This window comes from Diospyros lotus, chromosome 14, assembly GCF_014633365.1.
Source record: "Diospyros lotus cultivar Yz01 chromosome 14, ASM1463336v1, whole genome shotgun sequence".
In the NCBI taxonomy this organism is placed as follows: Eukaryota; Viridiplantae; Streptophyta; class Magnoliopsida; order Ericales; family Ebenaceae; genus Diospyros; species Diospyros lotus.
In genome coordinates, this window is record NC_068351.1 from 10,362,107 (window position 1) to 10,387,724 (window position 25,618).

The 25,618-nt window shown below is 37.9% G+C and overlaps 1 protein-coding gene across 3 annotated transcripts in view; it reads left to right on the forward strand.

The window, feature by feature from the left end:
* LOC127791239 (uncharacterized) overlaps window positions 1–25,618 on the forward strand; it is a 32,945-nt gene that overhangs the window by 3,649 nt on the left and 3,678 nt on the right. For all 3 annotated transcript variants that reach the window (XM_052321099.1, XM_052321098.1, XM_052321100.1), the window contains exons 7-11: window positions 563–655; window positions 3,377–3,487; window positions 5,304–5,637; window positions 6,154–6,590; window positions 22,454–22,563. In XM_052321099.1, coding sequence (XP_052177059.1) covers window positions 563–655; window positions 3,377–3,487; window positions 5,304–5,637; window positions 6,154–6,590; window positions 22,454–22,563 — 1,085 coding nt within the window. The remainder of the gene's footprint in view (window positions 1–562; window positions 656–3,376; window positions 3,488–5,303; window positions 5,638–6,153; window positions 6,591–22,453; window positions 22,564–25,618) is intronic.

Consider the following 25,618-nt stretch of genomic DNA (forward strand, 5'->3'; position numbering starts at 1 on the left):
AATAATTAGTTTGTAGGTTATGTTAAACTAGTTATTTAGGCAAAATTGAATTATTTTAAATAAGTAGTTTAAGTTATTTTGACAAAATTAATATTTTGTATAGGCTATTTATATTTATCATATGTTGTCATATTTCTTTTGAAAATTTTATTATGTTTTACATTTTTATTATTTATGTTACTAATTTATTATATGTTGTCATATTATTTATTATTTTGTATAAGCTATTTATATTTATCATATGTTAAATTAATTATTAGTTTGTGAAAAATGTGTAGTTCTTGAAACCTGTAGATGGAATTTATGGTTGTGAGATTGTCAAATTTTAAATAAATTCAATACATATGAACTTTCGTGCATCGCACGGGAGATGAACTAGTACTATAATAACATAACAAGATATTGATTTGGGGTTACAAAGCGTGGCTAGAGTCCAAAGGTGGCTTAGAAATGTTTCTTAATGGTCCCAAGTGCCTGTACCTCCTGACTTCTATCGGTTAATCAGTTATTTTTTATCCCTGGGTAAATAATGATTCCCATTTTCTTTTCCCCAATTTTTCAGGTCATTGCTGCAATTACTTATCAGATAATCCCTGCTGATACGCAATATGCTGAGGTTCCACTTGCTGCTGTTTGTTCAATATACCAACAGAAGGTTCTGTGTTTTTACATTTTCTTTTTATTCAATCTAGTTGCAGGACTGGATTCAATCTTCCAGTTGATATCATGCCGTAACAAACTATTTGTATTTTGTTACTGTATGTTTTAGTTAGCACTTGTTTGTTTTAGTTGTACGGTTAGTACAATTAATTAGTGGTTGGAGCAGGGCATCCTATTGTATTTAAAGGCTGCAAGGCAACTCTTTTCATTTAATAAAACCTTGAGGTATTTTTCACCCTTTCTGTTCAATATGCTGCTTCTGCAGTGCCCTGACCTAACCTTGAGCATACCCTCTTTTGATGGTAATGCGGCATAGTGATGACCGCCTATGCCCACAAGACCAACTTGAGACTTGAGGTTTGAGTAGCCTCCCTCAAGACCTATGTCAGTAATTGGCAGGTTCTCTGTCAGCCCTACCGTAACGGGGAAATAGGGACTCTATTGATTTATATCTGGGACCCTTTTCACTTAGAGTGTGCGCCCTGGTTGGTTATGTGGCTTTGCCATACACCTTTCAATTTGGCTTCGTTGATTTCTGCTCATTCCACTCCTCAGCTAACCTCAACATTTGACTTTTCCTTGAATGTGTGATGTAAAACACATTCTGTTATTGATAGTCAATCCCTTTAGGGCACAGTTGCTCCCACAGTTGACCGCCACAGTCGATTGTCCAGAGAGCTCTTTAAAAAAAATGTCTCAGTTGATCCTACAGTCTGCTGCTCTTCTTCATAGTTGATTGTGGAGTCAACTGTTGCCCCTCCAAAGTTGACCTTCCAAACCTTCTGGTGCCTCATGGTTGGCCCACCAGTCAATTGTTCTATCCTTTGTAGCTTATTTCTATGTTCAATTAACTCCTTAGTTGACTCTAACTTGACTCCACCTCATTTTCTACTGCTGGCCAAGTCATTTAACATACATAAATAACTGAAGTCTCCCAATCTGAGTAACCATATCATACCAAACATCATGGTATATATATCAAATGGGAATTATATGAGGTTCATCATTAAACTATCAACATTCATCAAGTTTTACAAGTTTATGAAGGAAGATCATCAAAGAGATAACTAGCATGTTCACTTCAGAAAAATAATTTATAAATGACTTAAAAATGCACATAACAGGACTCTCTACAAGAACATGCTAAGGCATGCAACATAAGATGATGCAAAAGCACACATGGCATGGTGGCAGTCTCATTTTGCAGGAAACTCCTTTTCCCTGTCGACACCCCCTCGGTTCAAGTCTCATGCCCCCACCCTTTGTCTCCAACAGCTGCCACCATACAATTGCATCAAGCCAAAGGGAGCTTGGTGCAACTATTACATAGCTTATGCATGCTGCAAAATTAAAATGACTATAGCATCCTTCTTACCTTGACTATTTTGATGCTTTATTTCTCAGCTTCTCTCTATTCTTTAATATAGTTTTCCCAGCCTTTCCCTTCATTCTTCACTTTGTACTGATTTGTTTGATTCTTAGCTCAAGGATGGGTCCAAGAGGCCCTATTTATGGTGATCTAGAAGAAGCTGAAGGGAAATAGGTGAAGCAGGCAGGTGGGTGGCTGCTCCTCTTGCTGCCAGTGCCACCTAGCAGCTGGTTTGCTTATTAGCCTTGCTAGTGCCATTTGGTAGTTGCTTCAGCTGAGTTGGTACCTTCTACCCCCTTCTAGAGGCCTCTGGCATTTTCCAGCATATCCTGGGTTCTCCAGACAAGTTTAGGTTAGGGTAATCAGGTTTAATTTTCCTTAGTCCAAAAGGTCAACAAATGAAAGTCATTTTCTTAGTATGTTTAATTCCCTGACCAAATCATATCCAAAATGCACAAAATATAACTTCTCATATCCTCTTTAGAGTGGCCTAGAACATGTTAAAATGGTGCAAATCTCCCTTCATTTGACCCCTCAAATTATTCCTCAAACCTGGCACTTTCTTCACAATCTGTTGGAAAATCTTTCTTTCAGGTGACATGGTCGATCTTAACAGTTGATTGTTGGTTGATTTTGGCACTTTCCACCTTCAGTTGATTCTTAAGCTGATGTTTTTCTTGACTGATGCCTACCTTTGATCACTCGTTCTTTCAGCTGATCCCTTAAATCATCTATTGGCCAACTCTTGGTTTCTTCTCTTTCCTAGTTTCTCATTGTTTCTTCAAATCAAGGCATGGAGTGTTACAATTTTAAATTGATTGCCTTACCTGTATTGTGATGAATAATGTCACTTATTGTTGGCTTTTAGTAGTTTTCCTATAATGCACAAAATAGAAATTACTGCATACACTTGAGAAAGAAATGCTGAACTAGGTGAGATAATATTTACAGTCTCAGAGCAGAAACATTGGCTCCAAGTTAAGTGCCCAACTCCACTTATAAACCCCTAGCCATGATAATATCTACAATATCAAAAGCGAGAACACAATGGCCCTCAAATTAAGTATATAATTCCACTAACAAAAGGCCCCATTAGTTCTTCTATGATCAGCATATGTGTACATTGTGATTGGGTCCAGCCTTTATAGCCACTGTACTTCCATCTCTTTCACAATTATTATGAGTTTCTTTTGCCCTTTATCTGGTATTCATGATCTGACTAATAAAATGTTGTATTTGCTGCACCTGTTCAACTTCATTTTTCCATAATCTTGAGCTATTTTCTTTATTTTATTGATAAAAGAGTTTTCTTATGGAAGGCAATGATGTGATTTAATGACTTTGCAGGGGATTGGCAGCCTACTGTATGATGAATTGAGAAAGAGATTAAAAAATGTTGGTATTCACACTATATTTTGCTGGGGGGACAAGGAATCTGAAGGTTTTTGGCTTAAGCAGGTACGTTGTAAGTGGTAATTCTCAAAATAGTAGTGCAGAACTAGTCAGATTTAGCCTTTAATGGATGACTAATGCCCATTTTTCCAGTCACAAATTGGCCCAAAAGATATTTTCTTTAGGCATGTGGCAAATTTTATCAAATAGGCATTACAGGTTTGGGTGGAAATATGTGGTCTTGTTAGTCTTGATTAGTTACACTATGCATGTGCATGAAACTGATGAAAGAACCTTGGTTCAGATTCTCTACATATTGCTAAAGTATAACATACAGTTAATACTAGTTAGTACTTCTTTGAATATTTTGGAACTACTATCCTTGTACTTGGACTTAGAAATGGCAAACGGGCTGGGCCGGCCCGGCCTGGCCCGCCACCAAGTGGCCCGCGGGCCGGGCCAAATCGGCCCGCTTAAAAACGGGCCAGCAAATTGCTGGCCCTAGCCCGGCCCGCCACGGGCCCGCGGGCCAAGCGGGCCCGCCAATTTTTTTTTTTTTTTTTGATATCATAAAGGGCGCGGGCGAGAGCGAGAGCGAGGGCGAGAGCAAGAGGCGCGGGCCAAGGGCTCGGGCGCGGGCACGGGCGAGGGTGAGGGCGAGACAGAGGGCGAGCACGGGCGAGGGGCGCAGGCGAGAGCGAGGGCGAGGGCGAGGGCGAGAGCGAGGGCTAGGGCGAGCGCGGGCGAGGGCGAGGGCGAGGGCGAGACAGAGGGCGAGCAAGGGCTAGGGCGAGACAGGGGCGCAGGCGAGGGCGAGGGCGAGACAGAGGGCGAGCGAGGGCGAGAGCGAGACAGAGGGCGGGCGAGGGCGAGGGGCGAGGGCGAGGGCGAGAATGACAGAGGGCGAGACGAGGGCGAGGGCTAGGGCTAGGGCGAGAGCCAGGGGCGAGGGCGAGAATGACAGAGGGCGAGACGAGGGTGAAGGCGAGGGCGAGGGTTAGGGTTAGGGTTAGGGCGAGGGCGAGAGAGAGGCGAGGCTGAGGGTGGGGGGGGTTTTGTGGGCCGCGGGCGATTAACGGGCCGGCGGGCCAGCCCGGCCCACCACCATTTGGCCCGCCGGGCCAAATCGGCCCGGCCTTAAATGGGCCAGCAAACTGCTGGCCCTAGCCCGGTCCTGGGCCAGGCCCCAACGGGCCAGCCCGTCGGGCCGGGCCCATTTTGCCATCTCTACTTGGACTCATGGCTCTCTAAGACAGTCTTGCGTCATACTGGACAATTTAGATACTGCAATTCTTGGAAGCATGGATATCTCCAAGGTCTTATCAATTATCATATACTAGACAATTCTGGATAACTGTTAGACAATCATTCAATATGTTCTATTGTTTTTAACTTATTGGGCATTTGGGAAACATGAGTGCTTGTAGCAGGAACATGTCCATTATTTAACAAAGTATAACCACATAACAAGTTTGGCAAAAGTTGAAAATCAATCATAAAAAGGAAACTATGTGGATTTACATATTCCTTAGTAACTTTTTATTTCTGGAATTTTGAAGACAGGAACTTTCAACTTGTTTATCATAGAAGCTCTTTAAAGTATATTTTAGGATTTTTTTGTTTGCAGTTATTTCCTGTTAAAATGTGGAAAATAATTTCTTACTATGTAACTATAACATTGGATGTCATGTGCACATATAAATTACATATTTATTTATCATTATTTTCCTGCACACAATTTCCTGTTTTTCTAAAAATTGCATTGTTTTTGTCACATGTGTTCATGGTTCCTACCTATTGTCCTTCCAAGTGCAAAAACATTGTTGTTTGTTTGTTTTTTCCCCTTAATTTGGCATTTGTGAAGTTAGGGCAATGGATGCAGGGTTTCATGTCAATAGGTGAAGTTGACACAAAAGGTAGAGCTCGTAGACTGCCTATCAAGGCCAACATTCGTAGGGCATTATCCTTTCCTGGTGGATCAACCCTCATGGTTTCTAATCTTATAGAGGACAAGTCAGCCAACCTTGAAGAGCCTGTCAAACCTTTTTCTTTCTTAAAATCTCTTGAGATTTCTTTGCCATCTGTTCTTGTTGAAAATCATGAGGTAGGAGGCTTGGATGAGACTTCTGCTCCTGTCAACGCAGTAAATCAGATGTTGGTCAGAACTGAATGTTCTCAACCTCAAGATTTGGTGAAAAATGGATTTCAAATGGATGGTAGGTGTAGCCTTGTTTTTTTTTTTTTTTTTTTTGGGGGGGGGGGGGGGGGGGGGGGGGTACTATATTTCAGTATTTCTATTGCTAATATGTGCACTTCTGTTAATATTTTCTGCTGCTTCTTTTTCTGAATATATATTACATAATGGTTCATTCTAGTTGCAAATGACACCTTCCTTCTCTAGCTTTTAAGCCACACCTTTCTTGAAAAGATAAGGAAGAAGAAAATTTATTTCCCTCCACATTACAATTGCACAAGTCTGTTGACTGAATAGAACCTACCTTTGTGTAATGAAATCATTGCCTAAAGCAGTAAATTTTTTTTTTTTTTGGGTTTGAGAATGACCATATGGGGATCTGATTTATTTTCAAAATGAACCCACTTCAAAAATAAGCATAAATTAATCTTATGTTTCTTGTATGAGGTAGTATTTTCTTTTTTATGAAAATATCTTTCTGCAAACATATTGTCATGTCCCGTTTTATCACTTTTTTGTCACATTTTTGTTATTCCAGGTATACAAGTCCCCTTTCATTTTGATGGCATGGATTCTAGCAACATGAATGATGATTCTGGAACAACCAAAATTGGAGCTGGTATTGATGCAAAGTATTGTTCCTGTTCTTCATTAGGCCAAGAGAAGAGGGTTTGGGAGTCTTCATTTACATCACTGAAATCAAAAAAAGTAAAGGGAGGTCATCAATTTGACTGCCAACTAGATTCTTATTCTGATGGATGCCCCTCAGGAATTTCCAGAAATAAATTCTTGGTAGAAATGACACCTAGAGAGCCCATTGCATATAGTTATTTGGACAAGACAACTGAGGAATGCCAGCCAGCTAACATCATATCAGAAGGGCTTGGCCAGAAGAAACTACTGTCAGGAGGAAAAAGCTTTAGGATTATGTTGATGAATATTGCTGATGATGCTAAGAAATCAAAACTGTCCAAGGTATGCCGAGTTCTTTACTTAATTTACTGTAGGTCAAAAATGGGAAGTTCCATGGCATCTATAGCTTGAGTTTGTCTATAATCAGTAGTATATACAGTTCAACTTTCTGCTGTAGAGATTCTTGCTTGAGCAAAACAGTTTCAAAGAATGGGATGATTCAAAAGTTTGTGTTTTCAAAGTCTAATTTGTATTTTTATGTTACATGAGAGCACACCATTAGTATTTTTCTGAAAATTGTTCTTGAGAGACTGATTCCTTGTCGTAAAGTAATTTTATTAAAGTGTAAGAACTGTGACATTTCCTTTTTAACTTTGTTTATGACTTGTAAAATATTTTAGATTCTGTTTAAGGAGCAAACTAAATCCATGTTAGCTTTTCCTTTTTGTTTTTGTTTTTCAACCTCTTCTCCTCTTTCTTATTTGAAAATTAAATCCACACTAATGAATGCAATTTGCCCCTTTGCTTTTATAAGCCTTGATGTCATCTTTTTGATTGGCCTGTTGACATACTTGCTTTCAAGAGTTCAATTTTTTTTTTTTTTTTTGTGTCTTGATAATTTGGATTGACATGAACCACTCCAAAGTTTCAAAATTTGTTTATGATAAAAAAAAAAAAAACAGCATTTATGAGACTATCAGACATGTAATTAAGCTTAAACCAGACAGATCCTCAACCACTGTAAGGTTATCTTCCAAATCTTCTGAGAGAACCATTCCATTTGAGCTATTTCTTTCTTTAAGGTAGATGGAAAGCTATCTTATGGGGACAGATTTCCTGAGTCCCATGGTGTAATCTGCCACCAGGAAGGCTAGTTGCTTGTAGTTGTGCTTCTTGAGCTACTATATAATCACCTCTTGAAATTAAGAGACCCTTATGTTTGCACATTATCCTAAAATGTAATAAGAGCCCTGCAAGCACATTATTTATTGTGTAAAACTTTAATCCCCTGACCTAGTTGTGTCTGATATGAGTTCTTAGTGCTAGTTGTAACGGAACGTTTTAGAAAGATACGAATAATTTTTTTTTTTCAGGATAAAGGGTGCAATTTTTTTGCTAGTACATCACTGAGAGAAAGTGGAAAGGTTACATTTTCTTTTCTTGATTTTGTATAGGCAACCTGAAGGTCTGGATAAAACTTGATTAGAATTGCATAACTGAAGGCTTGATGGGAGCTCCAATAGTAAGCAACCTAGTGGAATATAAACAAAAATTTTCAATGAAAAATACCATAATCATGTGATTGATAAAATATATTCTCCTTATTTATCTTGTACTTTATCTTTATCTTATTTCTTTCTTGATTAGGTTTATTTGTATTTTTCTTTGTTGTAATATAGTCCTATAAAATAGGAATGTAATCTCTAAAATCTAGGAGAATTCTTTGGAGAATTCTTAGGAAACTCTTGTATAAATATTTTTCATTCGTATCAATAAAATATACGGGAATGCTGCTTCCTTTTCTCATTTTTTCTACATGGTATTAGAGCCTTGTTAATAGGCTGATACAGTAAACCCTAGTGCCTTCATTGCACAGCTTCAAGTGCCTTCATTGCACTGTCACTGTTCACCGTCACCGTCACTGTTCACGTAGAAATGCCTCTGTTCGGCCACCGCCTTCTAGCACTGTCACCACTATTGGGTTTGCCGTCATCAGATCTGCTGACCACCGGAGAACCACCGCCATCGGAGTCCACACGCACCCCTACGCGCCTCCCCACGCGTCGCTGTTAGTTCGCTTCCGACTCCACGCATCGGCGCGTAAATGAGCGTCTTTCTAGCCGATCCCTGGTGTCAAAATCTTCCGTTGATGGGTGCTTCTTCCTTCCATTGCTGTCTCAAACTGCCGATTCCGTTGTTGTCTCATTTTTCTTCTCTGCTCCACCTGAGTCTTCATCATGACAGACACTTTTGAGACAAAGAACGGTGCTTCATCTGACACGCCAATGGGGAGTTTGTCTAACAGTGACCTTCCAGGGTTACATTAGTCTTATAGGCTTGATGGAAGGAACTACTTACAATGGGCGCAGCTTGTGCGTACTTTCTTGAAAGGAAGAGAAAGGATGGCCCATCTGAACGAGCCTAGTCCAGATGCTAAAGATCCTAATTTTGCTGCATGGGAAGTAAAGGATTCCTTGATAATGTCTTGGCTATGGGGCTCAATGTACCTTGAGGTAAGTAAAAATTGCATGTTCTTGTCTACGGCTAAGGAGATTTGGGATACTGCAAAGCGTACTTATTCTAAAGTGCAAGATGCCTCGATTATTTTTGATATCAAGATGAAAAAAGTGGTACTGAACAGGGTTCTTTAACTGTCACCGAGTATTATAATAAAATGAATGGACATTGGCTTGAGTTAGATCATTATCAAGATATCAAGATAAAATGTAGTGAAGATGCAGCCACCATAATTGCAATATTTGAAAGAGATAGGGTAGTTGAATTTTTAGCAAGCCTTAATGCTGATTTTGATCAAGGGTGCAGGTCCTAGGGAAAGACAAAATTCCTTCTTTAAATGAAGTCGTTGCTATTGTTCGTAGTGAGGAGTATAGGAGAATAACTATGCTAAATGAGACTTCTCTTGAGGGATCTGCAATGGCAACTAACAAGAAAGATATTTTCCTTATTTATTTTATATTTTATCTATCTTGTACTTTATGTTTATCTTATTTGTTTCTTGATTAGGTTTATTTGTATTTTTCTTTGTTGTAATCTAGTCTTATAAAATAGGAATGTAATATTTGAAATCTAGGAGAATTCTTTGGAGAATTCTTAAGAAGCTCTTGTATAAATATTTTTTATTTGTATCAATAAAATAGACGAGAATACCGCTTCATTTTCTCCTTTTTCTACACAATCAAATCCCTACAACTAAGGGAAAAAAAAAGAAATCATAATTACATCAATTACTAATTTACATCAATCAATCAATCCCATCAATTAAGATTGATTATAATCAATTTCATAGATTGTGGGATAAGATTGAATATAATCAATTCCGTAGATTGTGGGATTGGTAATCAATCCCATAGATTATGGGATTGTTACAACCTTTAAATCTACAAAATATTTGACGAATCACACACATAATCACAACCTTGATTTACGACACTCCCTCTTAAGGTGGTGAATAGACATTGTCCATTCCAAACTTGGTTGTAAGCTTGTGAAAGACCTGACTATTAAATCCCTTAGTTAGAACATCAGTTAGTTGTGATTTGCTTAGTATATAAGGCGTGCAGATAAGACCATTGTCCAATTTTTTTTTTTTAATAAAATGTCAATCCACCTCAATGTGTTTTGTTCGATCATGCTGCATAAGATTGTGTGCAATGCTAATGGCCAACTTATTGTCACAATAGAGCTTCATAAGACCTTCCCACTTGAGCCTTAGATCTTCCAGAATAATCTTTAACCATAATAGTTCACATATCCCATGTGCCATTGCCCGAAATTCTGATTCTACACTTGATCTGACCACTACAGATTGTTTCTTATTTCTCCAAGTAACCAAGTTTCCACTCAATAAAGTACAATATCCCGAGGTAGATCTTCTATCAATCACTCAGCTTGCATAATCTGCATTAGTGTAGGTCTCTAGAGTGAGTTTTTCCCCCTTTTTGAACAGAATTCCCTTTCCAAGAATACCCTTGTAGGTGCAGTTCCTTGGGTTCATGCATAAATTGACTCACTATACTCATGGCGTAGGTTATATCTGCCCGTGTGTAAGAGTGGTAAATTAGCCTGCTGACTAACCTTTGATATGCCTCTTTGTCTGTGTCTCTATCTCCCTTAGCTTGACCAAGTTTGTGATTAGGGTCAATTGGAATGCTAGATGGTTTGCAAGCCATTTTCCCTGTCTTGTAAAAGATCAAGGACATACTTGTGTTGGGATATAAATATCTCCTGTCTGGACCGTGCCACTTCAATACCTAATAAATACTTCAAATTTCCTAATTCCTTGATCTTAAACTCCTCAGTCAAACATCTACCCAAGTTCTACCTCTCTTTTTCATCATTTCCTATCACTATAACGTCATCAACATAAACAATAAGAGTTGTGACAAAACTTGAACCTGAGTGTTTTATGAATATAGTGTGGTCCCCTTGGCTCAATTTGTAACCCATGGCCTGCATACTTTGGAAAATCTCTCAAACCAAGCTCTAGGTGATTGTTTTAGTCTATATAGTGCATTCTTGAGTCTATAAACCTTAGCCCCAAGTTTGTTTTTGTTGAATCCTAGGGGTATGTCCATATAAATTTCCTCCTCAAGGTGTCCGTGCAAGAAAGCATTCTTCACATCAAATTGTAACAAAAGCCAATCAAAATTAATTGCTAGGGATAAGAAAATTCTCACCGTGTTCATTTTGGCTACTGGGGCAAAGGTTTCTTAGTAGTCTATTTCATATGTTTGGGTATAACCTTAGCTACCAACCTATCTTTGTATCTTTCAAGTGTCCCATTTGCTTTATACTTGATTGTGAAGACCCATTTGCACCCAATAGGTTTCTTCCCTTTTGGTAAATCCACAATCTCCTATGTATTATTCCTCTCAAGAGCCTGCATTTCAACATTCATGGCATTCCTCCAATTTTCACAATTTAAAGCCTCTGATAATGTGGTAGGAATGGATGTTGTCTGTATGTTTGTAAGAAGGCTTCTATGAGATGGAGAACACCTTTTAAAAGATACAAAGTGAGACAGTGGATATAAAGGATGTTTTGTGCACTCTCTAATTCCTTTCCTTTCCTTAGTGCTACAGGAAAGCCAATATCAGCCATGGAATCAACATTAGAAGGTGAGTTAATAGATGTTACCTCATTTCCAGACATTGGAATTGATGATAAGTGCAGCCTTGGTTCAAGTTCTAGATTATTTCTTCTTGAATAAATCTGGACAAACCGTTCGTCGGTGGTGGTCTCCTCCCCAACAATTTGGAGAACAGGTTGGAGGGAGGATTTAAGTTCATGAGCTTGTGAGGTAGAGTCAAATGCAGGTTGTTCAAGTAGAGATTTAGGAGCTGGAGCTGGTGGCAAAAAGTTAGGAAGGAGCAACTCATCCTTATCTTCCACACTTGAGGTCTCCCTTTAAAGAGAAGGGTGAGTAAAATAGGGTTCAGTTTCAACAAAGGTAACATTTGCATAAACCAAAAATTTTTTAGTCAGAGGATCATAGCATTTATACCCTTTTTGTGTAGAAAATAGCCCACAAAGACACTTAAGAGCTTCAGGATCCAACTTCCCCTGATGAGAGCTATGAACATAAACAAATGAAATGCACCCAAATACTTTAGGACTAAACTAATTTGTGGTAGGAAGAGCAGGATAGAAGTAGGATAAGACTGCCATAGGAGTTTGAAAATGTAACACTTGAGAGGGTAATCGGTTTATGACATGAGTGGTTGTAAGGACAACTTCTCCCCAAAATTATTTAGGCACATTTTTGTGAAACAACAATGCCCTAATAGTATCTAGGAGATAACTATTTTTTCATTCAACAATCCTATTTTGTTGAGAGGTAGAAACACATGAAGATTCATGAATAACTCCCATTGAAGGAACTAGTGGGAAAGGGTTTGATTGAAATAATCCCTTACATTGTCTTATCGAAACCATTTGATTTGTGCTCCAGATTGATTGTGGATCATAGAAAAGAAATTAGGAAGAATATCGCTCATATCAGATTTAGATTTAAGAAGAAAGACCCATGTAACTCTTTTGCAATCATCAATGAACGAAATAAACCAACATGCCTCAGAAACATTTGGAATAGTTGATGGACTCTAGATATCACTATGAATCAATTCAAAAAGAGTAAGACATATGTTATTACTAGCTAGAAAAATAGCATGTCTATGTTTGGCAAACTCACAGACATCACAATAAAACTCTCTAATATCAAGATTTTGAAACAACGAAGGGAACAAAATTCTAAGAGTAGAAAAAGCAAGATGTCCTAACTTGTAATGATGCAGCCAAATAGTGTCCTTGGGAGAGGGGGGGTTATGTGGTTCTTAAAGACATGTTAAGGGTTGCTTCCACTTGCCAACAAGTAATTTCTCAGATTTCTCAAAATAGTATAAACCATCCCATTCCTTAGCATGTCCAATCATCAATCCCGAGTCCTTGTCCTGAAACCAACAACAAGAAGGAAGAAAAAACACTCTGCAATTAGTGTCATAGGATAGCTTGGATACAGAGATTTAGTTGGTGGATAGTTTAGGCACATGAAGGACATTTTTTAGGGTCAAGGAAGGGTTGATTTTGATCTCTCCTATTCCAACTACTGTGATAAAAAAACCATCAGTTGTAGCAATTTTTCGATTGCTAGAACAGAGTGAGTATAAAAGAAAAAACCAGGAGGAGTCATATGGTCTGTAGTTCCGAAGTCAATAATCCATGAGTCTTTAAGAGATGTATCAAAGGCATTTAAAGCATGTGAAATTAGGGTTTTACCTGATTGTTGTAATGAGCATGTACCTGAAGAGGATGCCTCAAGGGTACTTAAAAAGTATCGCAACCTTTCAATCTCCTCGTTAAATTCTTTTGGTTCATTGAACTATTTTTCCTTCTATGGAGTTGCCATATTAACTTGCTCCTGGCTCCTATGCTGATGTTGTCCACCTCTATTTCCCCATTCCTTGCTTGGTGGCTTTCCATGTAGCTTCCAACACATCTCCCCAGTATGCCATGGTTTCTTACAGAAAATACACATGTTCTCACGTTTGTCATTGCCCATGGATTTGAGACTTGCTTTTCCATTTTCTCCAAGCAGTTGGTCCTTAAACCCATGATTTCCTCCTCCTTTTGCCACCATTACTGAGGCCTCAACTGGTTTGGGGTCCAACATGACACCCCTCTTACTTAGCTATAATAATTGAAATCACTTCATTAAGTGAAGGTAAGTCATCTTTGCCTAAGATTTGAACCCTCACCTAATCATACTCCACATTTAGGCCTGCAAGAAAATCGTAGATGGGATATTTGTCTATAAAAGCCTTCAAGGTGGCTGCATCATCACTGTTCATCTCAATTACCCTATAGTGATCCATTTTTTGCCATAGTCCCTTTAGGAAATTAGCATACTCGGTGATAGTTTTGTTATCTTGCTTTGTTGCTGCTATTTTGGTCCTCAACTCGTAGATCTAGGCTGCATCCTTCACCTTCGAGTAGGTTTGTTGGATAGACTCTCAAACCTCCTTTGTTGTTGACAAAGACATCCAAGTATTGCTGATTTTTGGAGCCATGGAACTCCACAGCCATGCAATGATCATGGAATCTTCTTCATCGCATGCCGCATAGGCTAGATCTCCCTTCTTTGGTTCAGTTCCTATACTATGGTTAATCTTTCCTTTCCTTTTCAAAGTGGTTCGAATCGACTAGAACCATTTAAAATAATTCCTTCCATCCAACCGATAGGTAGCATTGATTTGTTGCAATTCTCCAAATGGCTGAAGTAGCATGGGTGCTAGTGTTTCCCTTGTATCATGGGAACTAGCTTCATCAGTGGTGGCTGACATCTTTGGTTAATGGGAAGGGCCAAGGGAGGAATGGGAAATAACGTACTATTGTAGCAATGAAGGCTGCTTGTGATGGCTGTAGTAACAGATAAGGCTGGGCAACAATGAAGGTTGTTGGTGATAGGCTATTGATGGCAGTAGAAGAATAGTCGACGATAAAGGCTCGGAAATAAGAGTCCTAGGTTTTCTTAGGCTCTAATACCGTGTAGAAGAAAATTGAAAATATAGAAGAAAATTGAAAACTTGGTATATTTTCCACTTTCACTTGATTATAATATATATAAGAGAAAGAAATCAATCAAATCCCTATAACTAAGGAAAAAAAAAAGAATCCTAATTAGATCAATTACTAATTTATATCAATCAATCAATCCCAACAATTAAGATTAATTATAATCAATCCCATAGATTGTGGGATAAGATTGATTATAATCAATCCCATAAATTGAGAGATTAATTGGGATTGGTAATCAATGCCATAGATTGTGGGATTGTTACAGCCTTTAAATCTACAAAATATCTGACCAATCATACACATAATCACAGTCTTTATTCACGACAATTGACATTAATCAATGTCTTTGACTTCTAAGCCTTTCCATTTGTGATGGATAATTTCATCATTTTTGGATTTAAGTGTTTCTACATTTGGATTGATAAAATAATGTTAGTTTTTATATGTTGAAAGATTTTTAAACTTATTGACTGCATTGAATTATGATTAAATGTAATATTAAAATCACCTTTTGATATTACTTTTATGGACATAGTCATAAAAATATTTAAATATATAATTTTTGGCGTATTCTCATCTTCATCTCTTCCAAGATAATTGTGTCCCATTTCCTTATTCATGCCTAGCCTTCATCGATATGCTTCATAATAGTATGAAAGAACCCCTCTCTTTTTGACTTGTACAACTTCTCAAGTAGGGAAAAAACCGAGTCATTGACTGCCCATTTGAATTTTAGACATGACATCTATATGACTATCAAAACAATGTCTTGATACAAAAGTATACATGTTTCCCTACTCTGGACTAATAGGTCGATTGGTGATGCCAACAATACTAAAGCCATTTTAACCAGAATCCACAGGCAGTTTTGAGTACAAGGAGGTGTATGCGAGGTTTGAGAGCCTACTTTTGCATAGTGTGGAAAGCTTGGAATTTCTCCTCTAGAATAAGATGGGGTAATTTACTTACACTCCCTTTCTATGTGGACTTGTTCTGGATCAAGTCCAGTGGGGTCCACACAATCCCGCACAAATTTTGCATTTACAACAGTTTTTTTTGTGGTTTTTCTTTGACAGAAATCGTGGGTAATAAAATCAAGTTGGTCCTCCTAACTTCAGTTGCATCTTTTAGTAATTTGTACAAAGAATCAAAGATGAAATATTGTCATAAATATTGTGAACCCATGGCAATTTTCAATTCCTTCATGGTGATGATGCCTTACCCTCCTGCCCTTCCTCTATCTTTGAGGCCAAGCACATTTCTGGAACCATGCACCAGTATCTCAATTACAGATATAACTATACAATGAAGATTGATTATATAAATATATGCGTAATTAGGTAGACTAACTTCAATATCCAAAATAATGATTTCTAAAACAAGAGGATTATTGTGCAGATTTCAAATCTCTGGATTTGAAATTAGTAATCAAATCTAAATCAAGGCTTTCACAAGCAACATAAGATAATATCTGGCGACAGATACAGTCAACATTAAAGACTGTTCCTTTGGCATTGACTGAGGGTTGGAAATTGAGCAACTAATTTCAGGCATTCTCTAGAGGCCAGAGGGTAATGAAAGTACAAAACTTGTAGAAAAAATGAGAAAGGGAAGCGGTATTCCCGTATATTTTATTGATACGAATGAAAAATATTTATACAAGAGTTTTCTAAGAATTCTTCTAGATTTTAGAGATTACATTCCTATTTTATAGGACTAGATTACAACAAAGAAAAATACAAATAAACCTAATCAAGAAAGAAATATGATAAAGATAAAGTACAAGATAAATAAGGAGAATATATTTTATTACTCCCCCTCAAGCTGGGGAATGGATATCAACCATCCTTAGCTTGCACACCAAGTCTTCAAACCATTTAGGAGGCAGCCCTTTGGTCAAACAATCAGCCAGTTGTTCTTCCGAAGACACATACGGAATGCAAATCAATCCGACTTCCAATTTTTCCTTAATAAAATGTTTATTTATCTCCACATGTTTGGTGCGATCATGCTGCATAGGATTATGTGCTATACTTATAACTGACTTATTATCACAACACAATTTGATTGGCCCATGGCTGAAAATTCTCAAATCTTCCAAAATAATTCGCAACCACAGCAACTCACATAGGCCCATTGCTAGTGCTCGAAATTCGGCTTCAGCACTTGATCGCGCTACTACCCCTTGCCTTTTACTCTTCTAAAAAATCAAATTTCCACCTAAGAAGACACAATAAACTGTGGTAGAGCGTCTATCAACCAAAGACCCACCATAGTCTGCATCAGTGTATCCTGTGATATCCAAATCTATCCCAACTTTAAATAAGATTGATATCCAAATCTGTCCCAACTTTAAATAAGATTCCTTTACCTGGAGTTGTCTTTAAATAGCACAAAATTCGTCGTACAACTTGCATATGATCTTCTGTAGGACAATGCATGAACTGACTAACCAAACTTACTGCGAAGGCAACATCTGGTCTGGTGTGAGATAAGTGGATTAGTTTGCTGACCAATCGTTGATACCTCCCTTTATCCACTGGTTGACCTTGATCACATAGTTTAACATTAAATTCCACCGGAGTACTTGCACCTTTGCCACCTAGCAAACCTGTCTCATGCAATAGATCAAGAATATTTTTTCTTTGGGATAAGAAGATACCTGTTTTAGAATAAGTTACCTCTATACCCAAAAAATACTTGAAAATGCCAAGATCTTTAATTTCAAAAGTCTTGGACAGATTATCCTTAAGTTGTACCTGCTCCTCACAATTATTTCCAGTGACAATAATATCATTCTCATAAACCAAAAGAGCTATTACCCTTCCCCCATAGGAATGCTTAAAGAAAAGAGTACGATCACCCTTACTTTGAGAATAACTCATATGTCTCATGGCTTTAGAAAAACGATCAAACTAGACCTGAGGAGATTATTTAAGGCCATAAAGAGTTTTCCTTAATTTGCATACCTGTTCGGACAACCCTTTATCAAAGCCGGGAGGGGGTTCCATGAACACCTCTTCCTCTAAATCTCCATGCAAGAAGGCACTCTTTACATCAAATTGGTGCAACTTCCAGCCATAGTGCGGTGTCAAGGCTAATAGGATACGCATAGTTGAGATTTTGGCTACCGGAGCAAAAGTTTCTAGGTAATCAATACCATAAGTTTGTGTGTATCCCTTAGCAACTAGCCTTGCCTTATACCTTTCTAGGGACCCATCTGCATTATATTTGAGGTTAAAAACCCACCGGCAGCCTACGGGCTTGACTCCCTTTGGCTTAGGGACAATGTCCCATGTCTGATTTTTTTCTAAGGCCCTCATCTCCACTTGCATTGCTTGAACCCAATTCTGATCTTGGAAAGCCTCACTAACTGTCTTAGGAATAGGAATTGTATCTAAGGAAGTCAGAAAAGCCTTATGATTTGGAGATAAGCGGTGATAGGACATAATTGGCCAAATAGTGTTGGGTGTAGCTTCTGCTCCCTTTGCGAAGGGTAATTGGCAGATCAAGATCATTAGTAATTGATGCAGGCAGTGAATTAGATGTGGCAGAATTGGGCTGAGAATCAGAGGGATAACAACGTGAGGTTTCATTATCTGGATTAGGAGAGGAAACTGGTGCTGGAAGAGGTTCTAGAATGGGCTGTTGTTGCTGTGCTCTCCTCTTAAATACATAGGGAGATCCTTCAAATTGAATTGGAGTGGATGGCAATTGTTCTTCTGGAGGTTCCGGCTGGTTTTGTTCATCTAAGGAAGAGTTAGATGGAGCATGAATCTGCAAATCATGAGAGGTTTCCAAAATGGGAAGATCATTATTTATATCAGCCCAAGATATATGTGTATCTTGAATATCAGTACTAGGAGGACCAAAGAATGACTGATTTTCAACAAATGTAACCTCTTTGCTCACATAAAATTTTCTAGTAGCGAGGTGATAACACTTGTACCCTTTTTGAGTGAGCGAATAACCAAAAAACACATTTGAGGGCTCGAGGGTCCAGTAACTCCAGTTTATCCCTATGATGTTTCGATACATGGACAAAAACAACACAAACAAAGACTCTCAAAGGAAGAGGAGTATGAGAAAACATTGCTGGAAAATAGGAGGACAAGCATTGAATTGGGCTTTGGTGTTTTAGAAGAGTAAAAGGAACTCGGTTAATTAGGTAGGCAGGAGTCAAAATTGCCTCCCCCCAGTAAGACTTGGGGACAGAATGATGTAGTAAGAGAGCTCTAATAACATTGAGCAAATGTCTCATTTTTCTTTCTGTTACACCATTCCGTTGAGGAGTATCAACACATGAAGACTCATGAATTATACCTTCTTGTTGGAAGAAGTTATGCAAGTGATGATTGAAGTAGTCTCTTGCATTATCAGCTCGGAATTTTTTAATTTGAGAGCGAAATTGAGTAGATATCATCTTATAAAAAATAGGTAAGATAGAACAAATAGCGGTCTTATTCTTTAAGAGATAAACCCAAGTTGTTCTTGTACAATCATCAATAAAGGTAATAAACCACCTAGCCTCAGAACAATTAGGAATTTTAGATGCTCCCCACACATTCGAATGAATCAAACTAAATGGAAGAGATTATAAATTGTTACTCACAGGATATGAAACTCTATGATGTTTAGAAAGTTCACACACATCACAATGCAGATTAGAAATGTCCAAATTTCTAAGCATAGTTGGAAACATAGACTACATAGTACTAATGGCAGGGTGCCCTAAACGACAATGTTGAAGCCAAAAATCATGAATCAAAATAGCTGGTTGAATAGGAATTGAAGAAGCCGAAGCTGGTTGAGAAGAGTAAGATGAAGGTTTCTCCCCCTTAAGATCAGCATTGCATGTCTTCAGAAAATACAACTCATTCCATTCCTCACCAACTCTAATCTTCTTCCCCGTGTCTAGTGCTTGAAATTCACATTTGTTTGGGAAAAAGACAACACAACAATTTAGATCCTTGGTTAGCTTATGAATAGAAATCAAGTTGCTAGAAAGATTTGGGACATGAGGAACATGCTGCATAGGCAATGAGAAATTGAGATTTACATTACCATGTCCAGCTATAGAAATTGTATTACCATTGGCCACCGTTATCTTTTTGGAGCTACTTATTGGGGTATAGGAATCGAAGACATTTATATTAAAGGTCATATGATTAGTAGCCCCTGAATCTAGAATTCATAGATTATTCCTAATAGTATGTGAGGCAATACTAGATTCAGAATTCAAGCAAATACCTGTTTGGGTCATGGAACAAGAACCACCTTGAATAGTCTTTAGGAAGCTTTTAAGCTTGCTGATTTCTTCAGCATTAAGCTGTTCAATCATGATAGATGAATCAGCTGTAACTGAATTTGTCTTTTCCAATGCAGTCTCTTCCTCTTTGGCAGCTTAATAGGCTTGAACTTGCTGTCGGGGCTGAAGATTCTTCATCCCTCCTACCTTATTCAGTACCGCTTCTTTCCCATGGAGTTTAAAACAAGTCTCCCTGATATGCCTGGGTTTCTTACAAAAAGAACACCATAAACCATCTTTATTTTGAGCTTTAGGATTAAAAACATTCCCACCTTGTTGTGACCTAAACCGAGAAGCATCTTTCTTGTTAGTTGCCATTGCAGATCCCTCAAGAGATGTCTCATTTAGCATAGCTATTCTCCTATACTCCTCACAACGAACAATAGCAAAGACTTCATTTGGAGAAGGAATTTTGTCTTTCCCTAGGACCTGCACCCTTACTTGATCAAAATCAGCATTAAGGCCTGCTAAAAATTCAACTACTCTATCTCTTTCAAATATTGCAGTTATGGTGGCTGCATCTTCATTGCATTTCATCTTGATTTCTTGATAATGATCCAACTCAAGCCAATATCCATTCATTTTATTATAATATTGGGTGACAGTTAGAGAACCCTGTTTAGTACCACTTATTTTCATCTTGATATAAAAAATAACCAAGGTATCTTGCACTTTAGAATAAGTACGCTTTGTAGTATCCCAAATATCCTTAACCGTAGACAAGAACATGCAATTTTTACTTACCTCAAGGTGCATTGAGCCCCACAACCAAGACATTATCAAGGAATCCTCTACTTCCCATGCAGCAAAATTAGGGTCTTTAGCATTTGGACTAGGCTCGGTCAGATGGGCCATCTTTTCTCTTCCTTTCAAGAAAGTCCGCACAAGTTGCACCCATTGTAAGTAGTTCCTTCCATCAAGCCTATAAGACTGATGTAACCCTGGAAGGTCATTGTTAGACAAACTCCCCATTGGCATGTCAGATGAAGCACCGTTCTTTGTCTCAGAAGTGTCTGTCATGGTGAAGACTCAGGTGGAGTAGAGAAGAAAAATGAGACAGCAATGGAATCGGCAATTTGAGACAGCAACGGAAGGAAGAAGCACCTATCAACGGAAGATTTTGACACCAGGGATCGGCTAGAAAGACGTTGGAGAGTAGATTTGGTGTAGCCGGAGGTGAAAGGGTTGTGGACGCTCCTTCACGCGTCGATGTGTGGAGTCGGAAGCGAACTGACGGCGGCGCGTGTGGACTCTGATGGCGGTGGTTCTTCGGTGGTCAGCCGATCTGATGATGGTGAACCCAATAGTGGTGGCGGTGCTAGAAGATGGTTGCCGGACAGAGACGTTTCGACGTGAATAGTGACGGTGATGGTGAATAGTGACGGTGCAATTTGAAGCTTTGCAATGAAGGCACTAGGGTTTATTTTATTAGCCTATTAACAAGACTTTGATACCATGTAGAAAAAGGAGAAAGAGAAGCGATATTCCCGTCTATTTTATTGATACGAATGGAAAATATTTATAGAAGAGTTTCCAAAGAATTCTCCTAGATTTTAGAGATTACATTTCTATTTTATGGGACTAGATTACAACAAAGAAAAATACAAATAAACGTAATCAAGAAAGAAATAAGAAAAAGATAAAGTACAAGATAGATAAAATACAAGATAAATAAGGAGAATATATTTTATCAGGTTGATTTTTTTCTCCTATATATATTGTAATCAAGTGGAAGTAAAAAATATACCAAATTTTCAGTTTTCTTCTGCATCAATAAAAAAAATAAAAAACATAAAAAAGTAAGATTCCAACTTCTAAGTTTAAAGACACCAAACTATGGCCAAGTTATCAATGCACCGTGTGGCATTGTTTCACATGTATCTTTATGCATTGCATGAGTTATTACCATTAGACATGTCAATTTGCCATCACTGTCATCTCTTTCTTTCTCTAGCCTAACTACTCGATCCTTAAAACTTCTCACTGCAAGAAGCCCTTGGTGCTATGTTATTTGTTCTAGCTTCCTACTAACCAAATATCTTTGTGCACATTGCGCTCGGGGCATAGGTCAAGTGGCGGGCAAGTGATATGTTGGGGTTAGTACCAATAGATCACGAGTTCGATACTTGATCTAGGCAAGGGCCAAAGGCTTGCCTGCGATTTACCTCCTCTACCAAAATCGAGAGCACGAGTGGCGGAGGACCGTGTAAGGGCGGTAATCCCAAATATCTTTGTGCACATTCTTTGGAAATTATGTTATTATGGTCATGAGGTTGGTAAAAAAGAAGCAAAACACTACAATGTCGTACACTATTTTTCTGTTGTTTTAGAGATTTACTGTACATTTTTTGTTGGAATTATAGAGCTTGAATTGGGGCAAACAACTTGCTCTTTTCCTTTTGTTTGCACTTGCCTTCTCTCTTTCCTCCTGAATTTGACTAAGTACTGGTGGTTACAGGCATGTGTTAGTTCAGTAAGCTTCCAGCCAATAAACTATTCTTGCTATATTAGCATTAAGTTGCCTTGTAAAGGTTAAATTTTTATAATTCACAAATGTATCATTTTCTTGTCTGCATTTCCAATTAGGAGTTCTTGCAATTCTAATGGCTGGTTGGTTATTTGAAATATTTATCATTGTGTGTAGGTTTTTTATTTGTTCCATGCCTTAGAAGAGTTTTGGATTTAGCCATATACTAGTTTTTGGTGTTCTCTTTACCATGCATTGATTTCATGGTGACTACATGTATATATATATCGTAGTTGTACTTCTGATCCTTCCTATTACTGTTTCATGTTTAAATAGATAATTGAAGACCTTGGTGGGGCTGTCATCTCTGATGGAAGTTTAAGCACACATGTAGTCACTGGAAAAGTGAGAAAAACACTGAATTTCTGTACTGCTCTCTCTTCGGGGTCAGTTTCTTTGTAGATTTTTAGGAAGTTAACCACTCTACTGCTTTCCTTTGAATTGTAGTTTCTGCATTCTCTTGCTTTACTTTGAATCTCAGTTTCTTAATAAGCACATGTGAACATCACTAAGTTTATCCAATCTTAATATTGCCTTTTCTTGTAGTTCTATTATTAAATTTGCCTTCTTTAATGTAACATTCACCATCTATTATCAGTATTTATAATTGGTGGTTAAGATGCACAAAAGTATGGATGGCTCTTGTGCTACTCTGGAAATGAATATTCAAAAATGCTACAAATCTTAAAATGAGAGTTAACCATTGTGTTGTTGCTCGAACACAAATAATGAATTTATTAATTGGAAACATCATCGTCAAATTGCTTGGATTTTATAAGAAAGAGAACGATTAGAGGGTACAAGGTAGTCTCCATGCAAATACACTGATGTTTAAATTAGACATTGAAGACTCGAATACAACAACAACAACAACATATCCAGCCTTTATCCCACTATGTGGGGTCGGCTACATGAATTCTAGACTTCCATGTATTTCTGTCTTTTGTCATATCCTCATTTAGATCCATATATTTCATATCAAATTTTAATGTCTCTCCCAAAGTCTTCTTGGGTCTACCTCTATCTCTTTTTGTGACTAATTGTTCCATTTCATCAACTCTCCTCACATGAGCGTCTCTTAGTCTCCTTCTCACATGACCAAACCATCTTAGTCTAGTCTCTCTCATCTTTTGCTCGATTGGCACTACTCCTACCTTATTACGAATAACTTCATTTTTAATTTTATCCTTTCTTGTATGTCCGCACATCCATCTTAACATCCTCATCTCTGCTACACTCGTCTTTTGCTCATGCTGGTATTTGACTGCCCAACATTTTGAGCCATACAGCAAGACTGGTCTTATAGCTGTCCTATAAAATTTTCCTTTCAATTTTAATGGGATTTTACCATCACATAACACCCCCGATGCATTTCTCTATTTTAGCCAACCTGCCTTAATTCTATGTGCGACATCCTCGTGGATTTCTCCATCTTTTTGAATCACTGATCCCAAATATCGAAAATGGTCTTTTCTTTGTAAGATTTGGTCTTCTAATTTTATTATAACATCATCCACTCTTGCATTTTTACTAAATTTGCATTCCATATATTCTGTTTTCTTTCTACTTAATTTAAATCTCTTAGATTCTAAATTGTTTCTCCACAACTCAAGCTTAGTGTTCACTCCTTCTTTTGTTTTATCCACCAATACTATGTCGTCTGCAAATAGCATACACCATGGCACATCTGTCTGAATATCTTTAGTGAGTTCATCCATTACTAGGGCAAATAAGTATGGACTTAGTGCAGAACCTTGATGTAGTCCTATTGTAGTTGTAAATGGTTCAGTATTCCCTCCGCATGTTCTGACCCTTGTCTCTACACCATGATACATGTCCTTAAGGGCTTGTATATAGGCTATTTTGACTCATTTCTTCTCTAAAACCCTCCATAATACTTCTCTAGGGACCATATCATAGGCCTTTTCTAGATCTATAAACACCATATGTAGGTCCTTCTGATGATCTCGATACCTTTCCATTAGACGTCTCAGTAAATATATAGCTTCCATTGTTGACCTACCAGGCATGAAACCAAATTGATTTTCTGACACATTTGTTTCCTTTCTGAGCCTCTGCTCTATTATTCTCTCCCAGAGTTTCATGGTATGACTCATTAACTTAATTCTTCTATAATTTTCACAGTTTTGAACATCTCATTTGTTCTTGTATATAGGAACCAAAATACTCTTCCTCCACTCATCTGGCATTTTTTTTGATTTAAGGATGGCGTTAAATAGTTGCGTTAGCCAGGAGATGCCCTCTTCTCCCATGCATTTCCATGCTTCTATTGGTATATTATTTGGTCCCACTGCCTTATGATTTTTCATCTTTTTTAATGCTTGCCTTATTTCATTTGAACTTATGCGTCGATAGAATGTGTAGCTCACATTCCCTTCGGAGTTACTAAGATGTCCCAACCTAACTCTTGTGTCACCACCATCATTGAATAATTTTGTGAAATACTCCTTCCATCTCTCCTTAATCGCTCCCTCATTTACTAAAACATTTTGATTGTCATCTTTTATGCATTTCACTTGATTTAAATCCCGTGTTTTTCTTTCTCTTGCTTTAGCTAATTTATATATATCCCTTTCTCCATCTTTTGTATCAAGTCGTTTATATAGATTCTCATATGCTTTTGACCTTGCTTCACTAATAGCTCTTTTTGCTGCCTTATAGCAAGTTTTCTTATTTTTAATTTTCAATTGTACCTCTTCATTTCACCACCAAGACTCCTTAAGGTTAGGGGCTCTACCATTTGTCTTTCCAAGGACTACCTTTGCTGTGCTTCTCAGAGCATTAGCCATTTCTTTCCACATTTGGTTTGTCTGTCTTTCTCCATTCCATTCCCTTCTACCCCTTAATTTTTCTTTGAAGATTAGTTGTTTCTCCCCTTTTAAATTCCACCACCTGATTCTTGGATTTTGTTTTATGTGATTTTTTCTCTTCCAATTTCTTATTTAGACATCAAGTACTAGAAGTCTATGTTGAGTAGTCAAACACTCTCCTGGTATCACCTTACAATTCCTACAACATAACCTATCCTCTTGTCTCATGAGGAAGTAATCTATTTGGGTGCTTGAGGTGATATTTTTATATGTGATTAAGTGTTCGTCCCGTTTTTTGAACCTAGTATTGGTTATAATGAGCCCATATGCCATAACAAAATCTAGGATAAATTTACCCTCATTATTAATTTCCCCGAATCCATACCCTCCGTGTACCTCTCTATATCCGTTTCCGTCTCTACCCACGTGCCCATTTAAGTCACCTCCTATAATCACTTTCTACATTGAAGACTCGAATGTCGTATTAAAATTAGTATCAGAGACATACTTTTTTTGGAATGAGGGCTTATTTATGTATAGAGGAGTATAGAGCTTTTTGAGATCTACTAGAATTAGAATTCTTTCGGATAATGTCCATCATAATATTTTG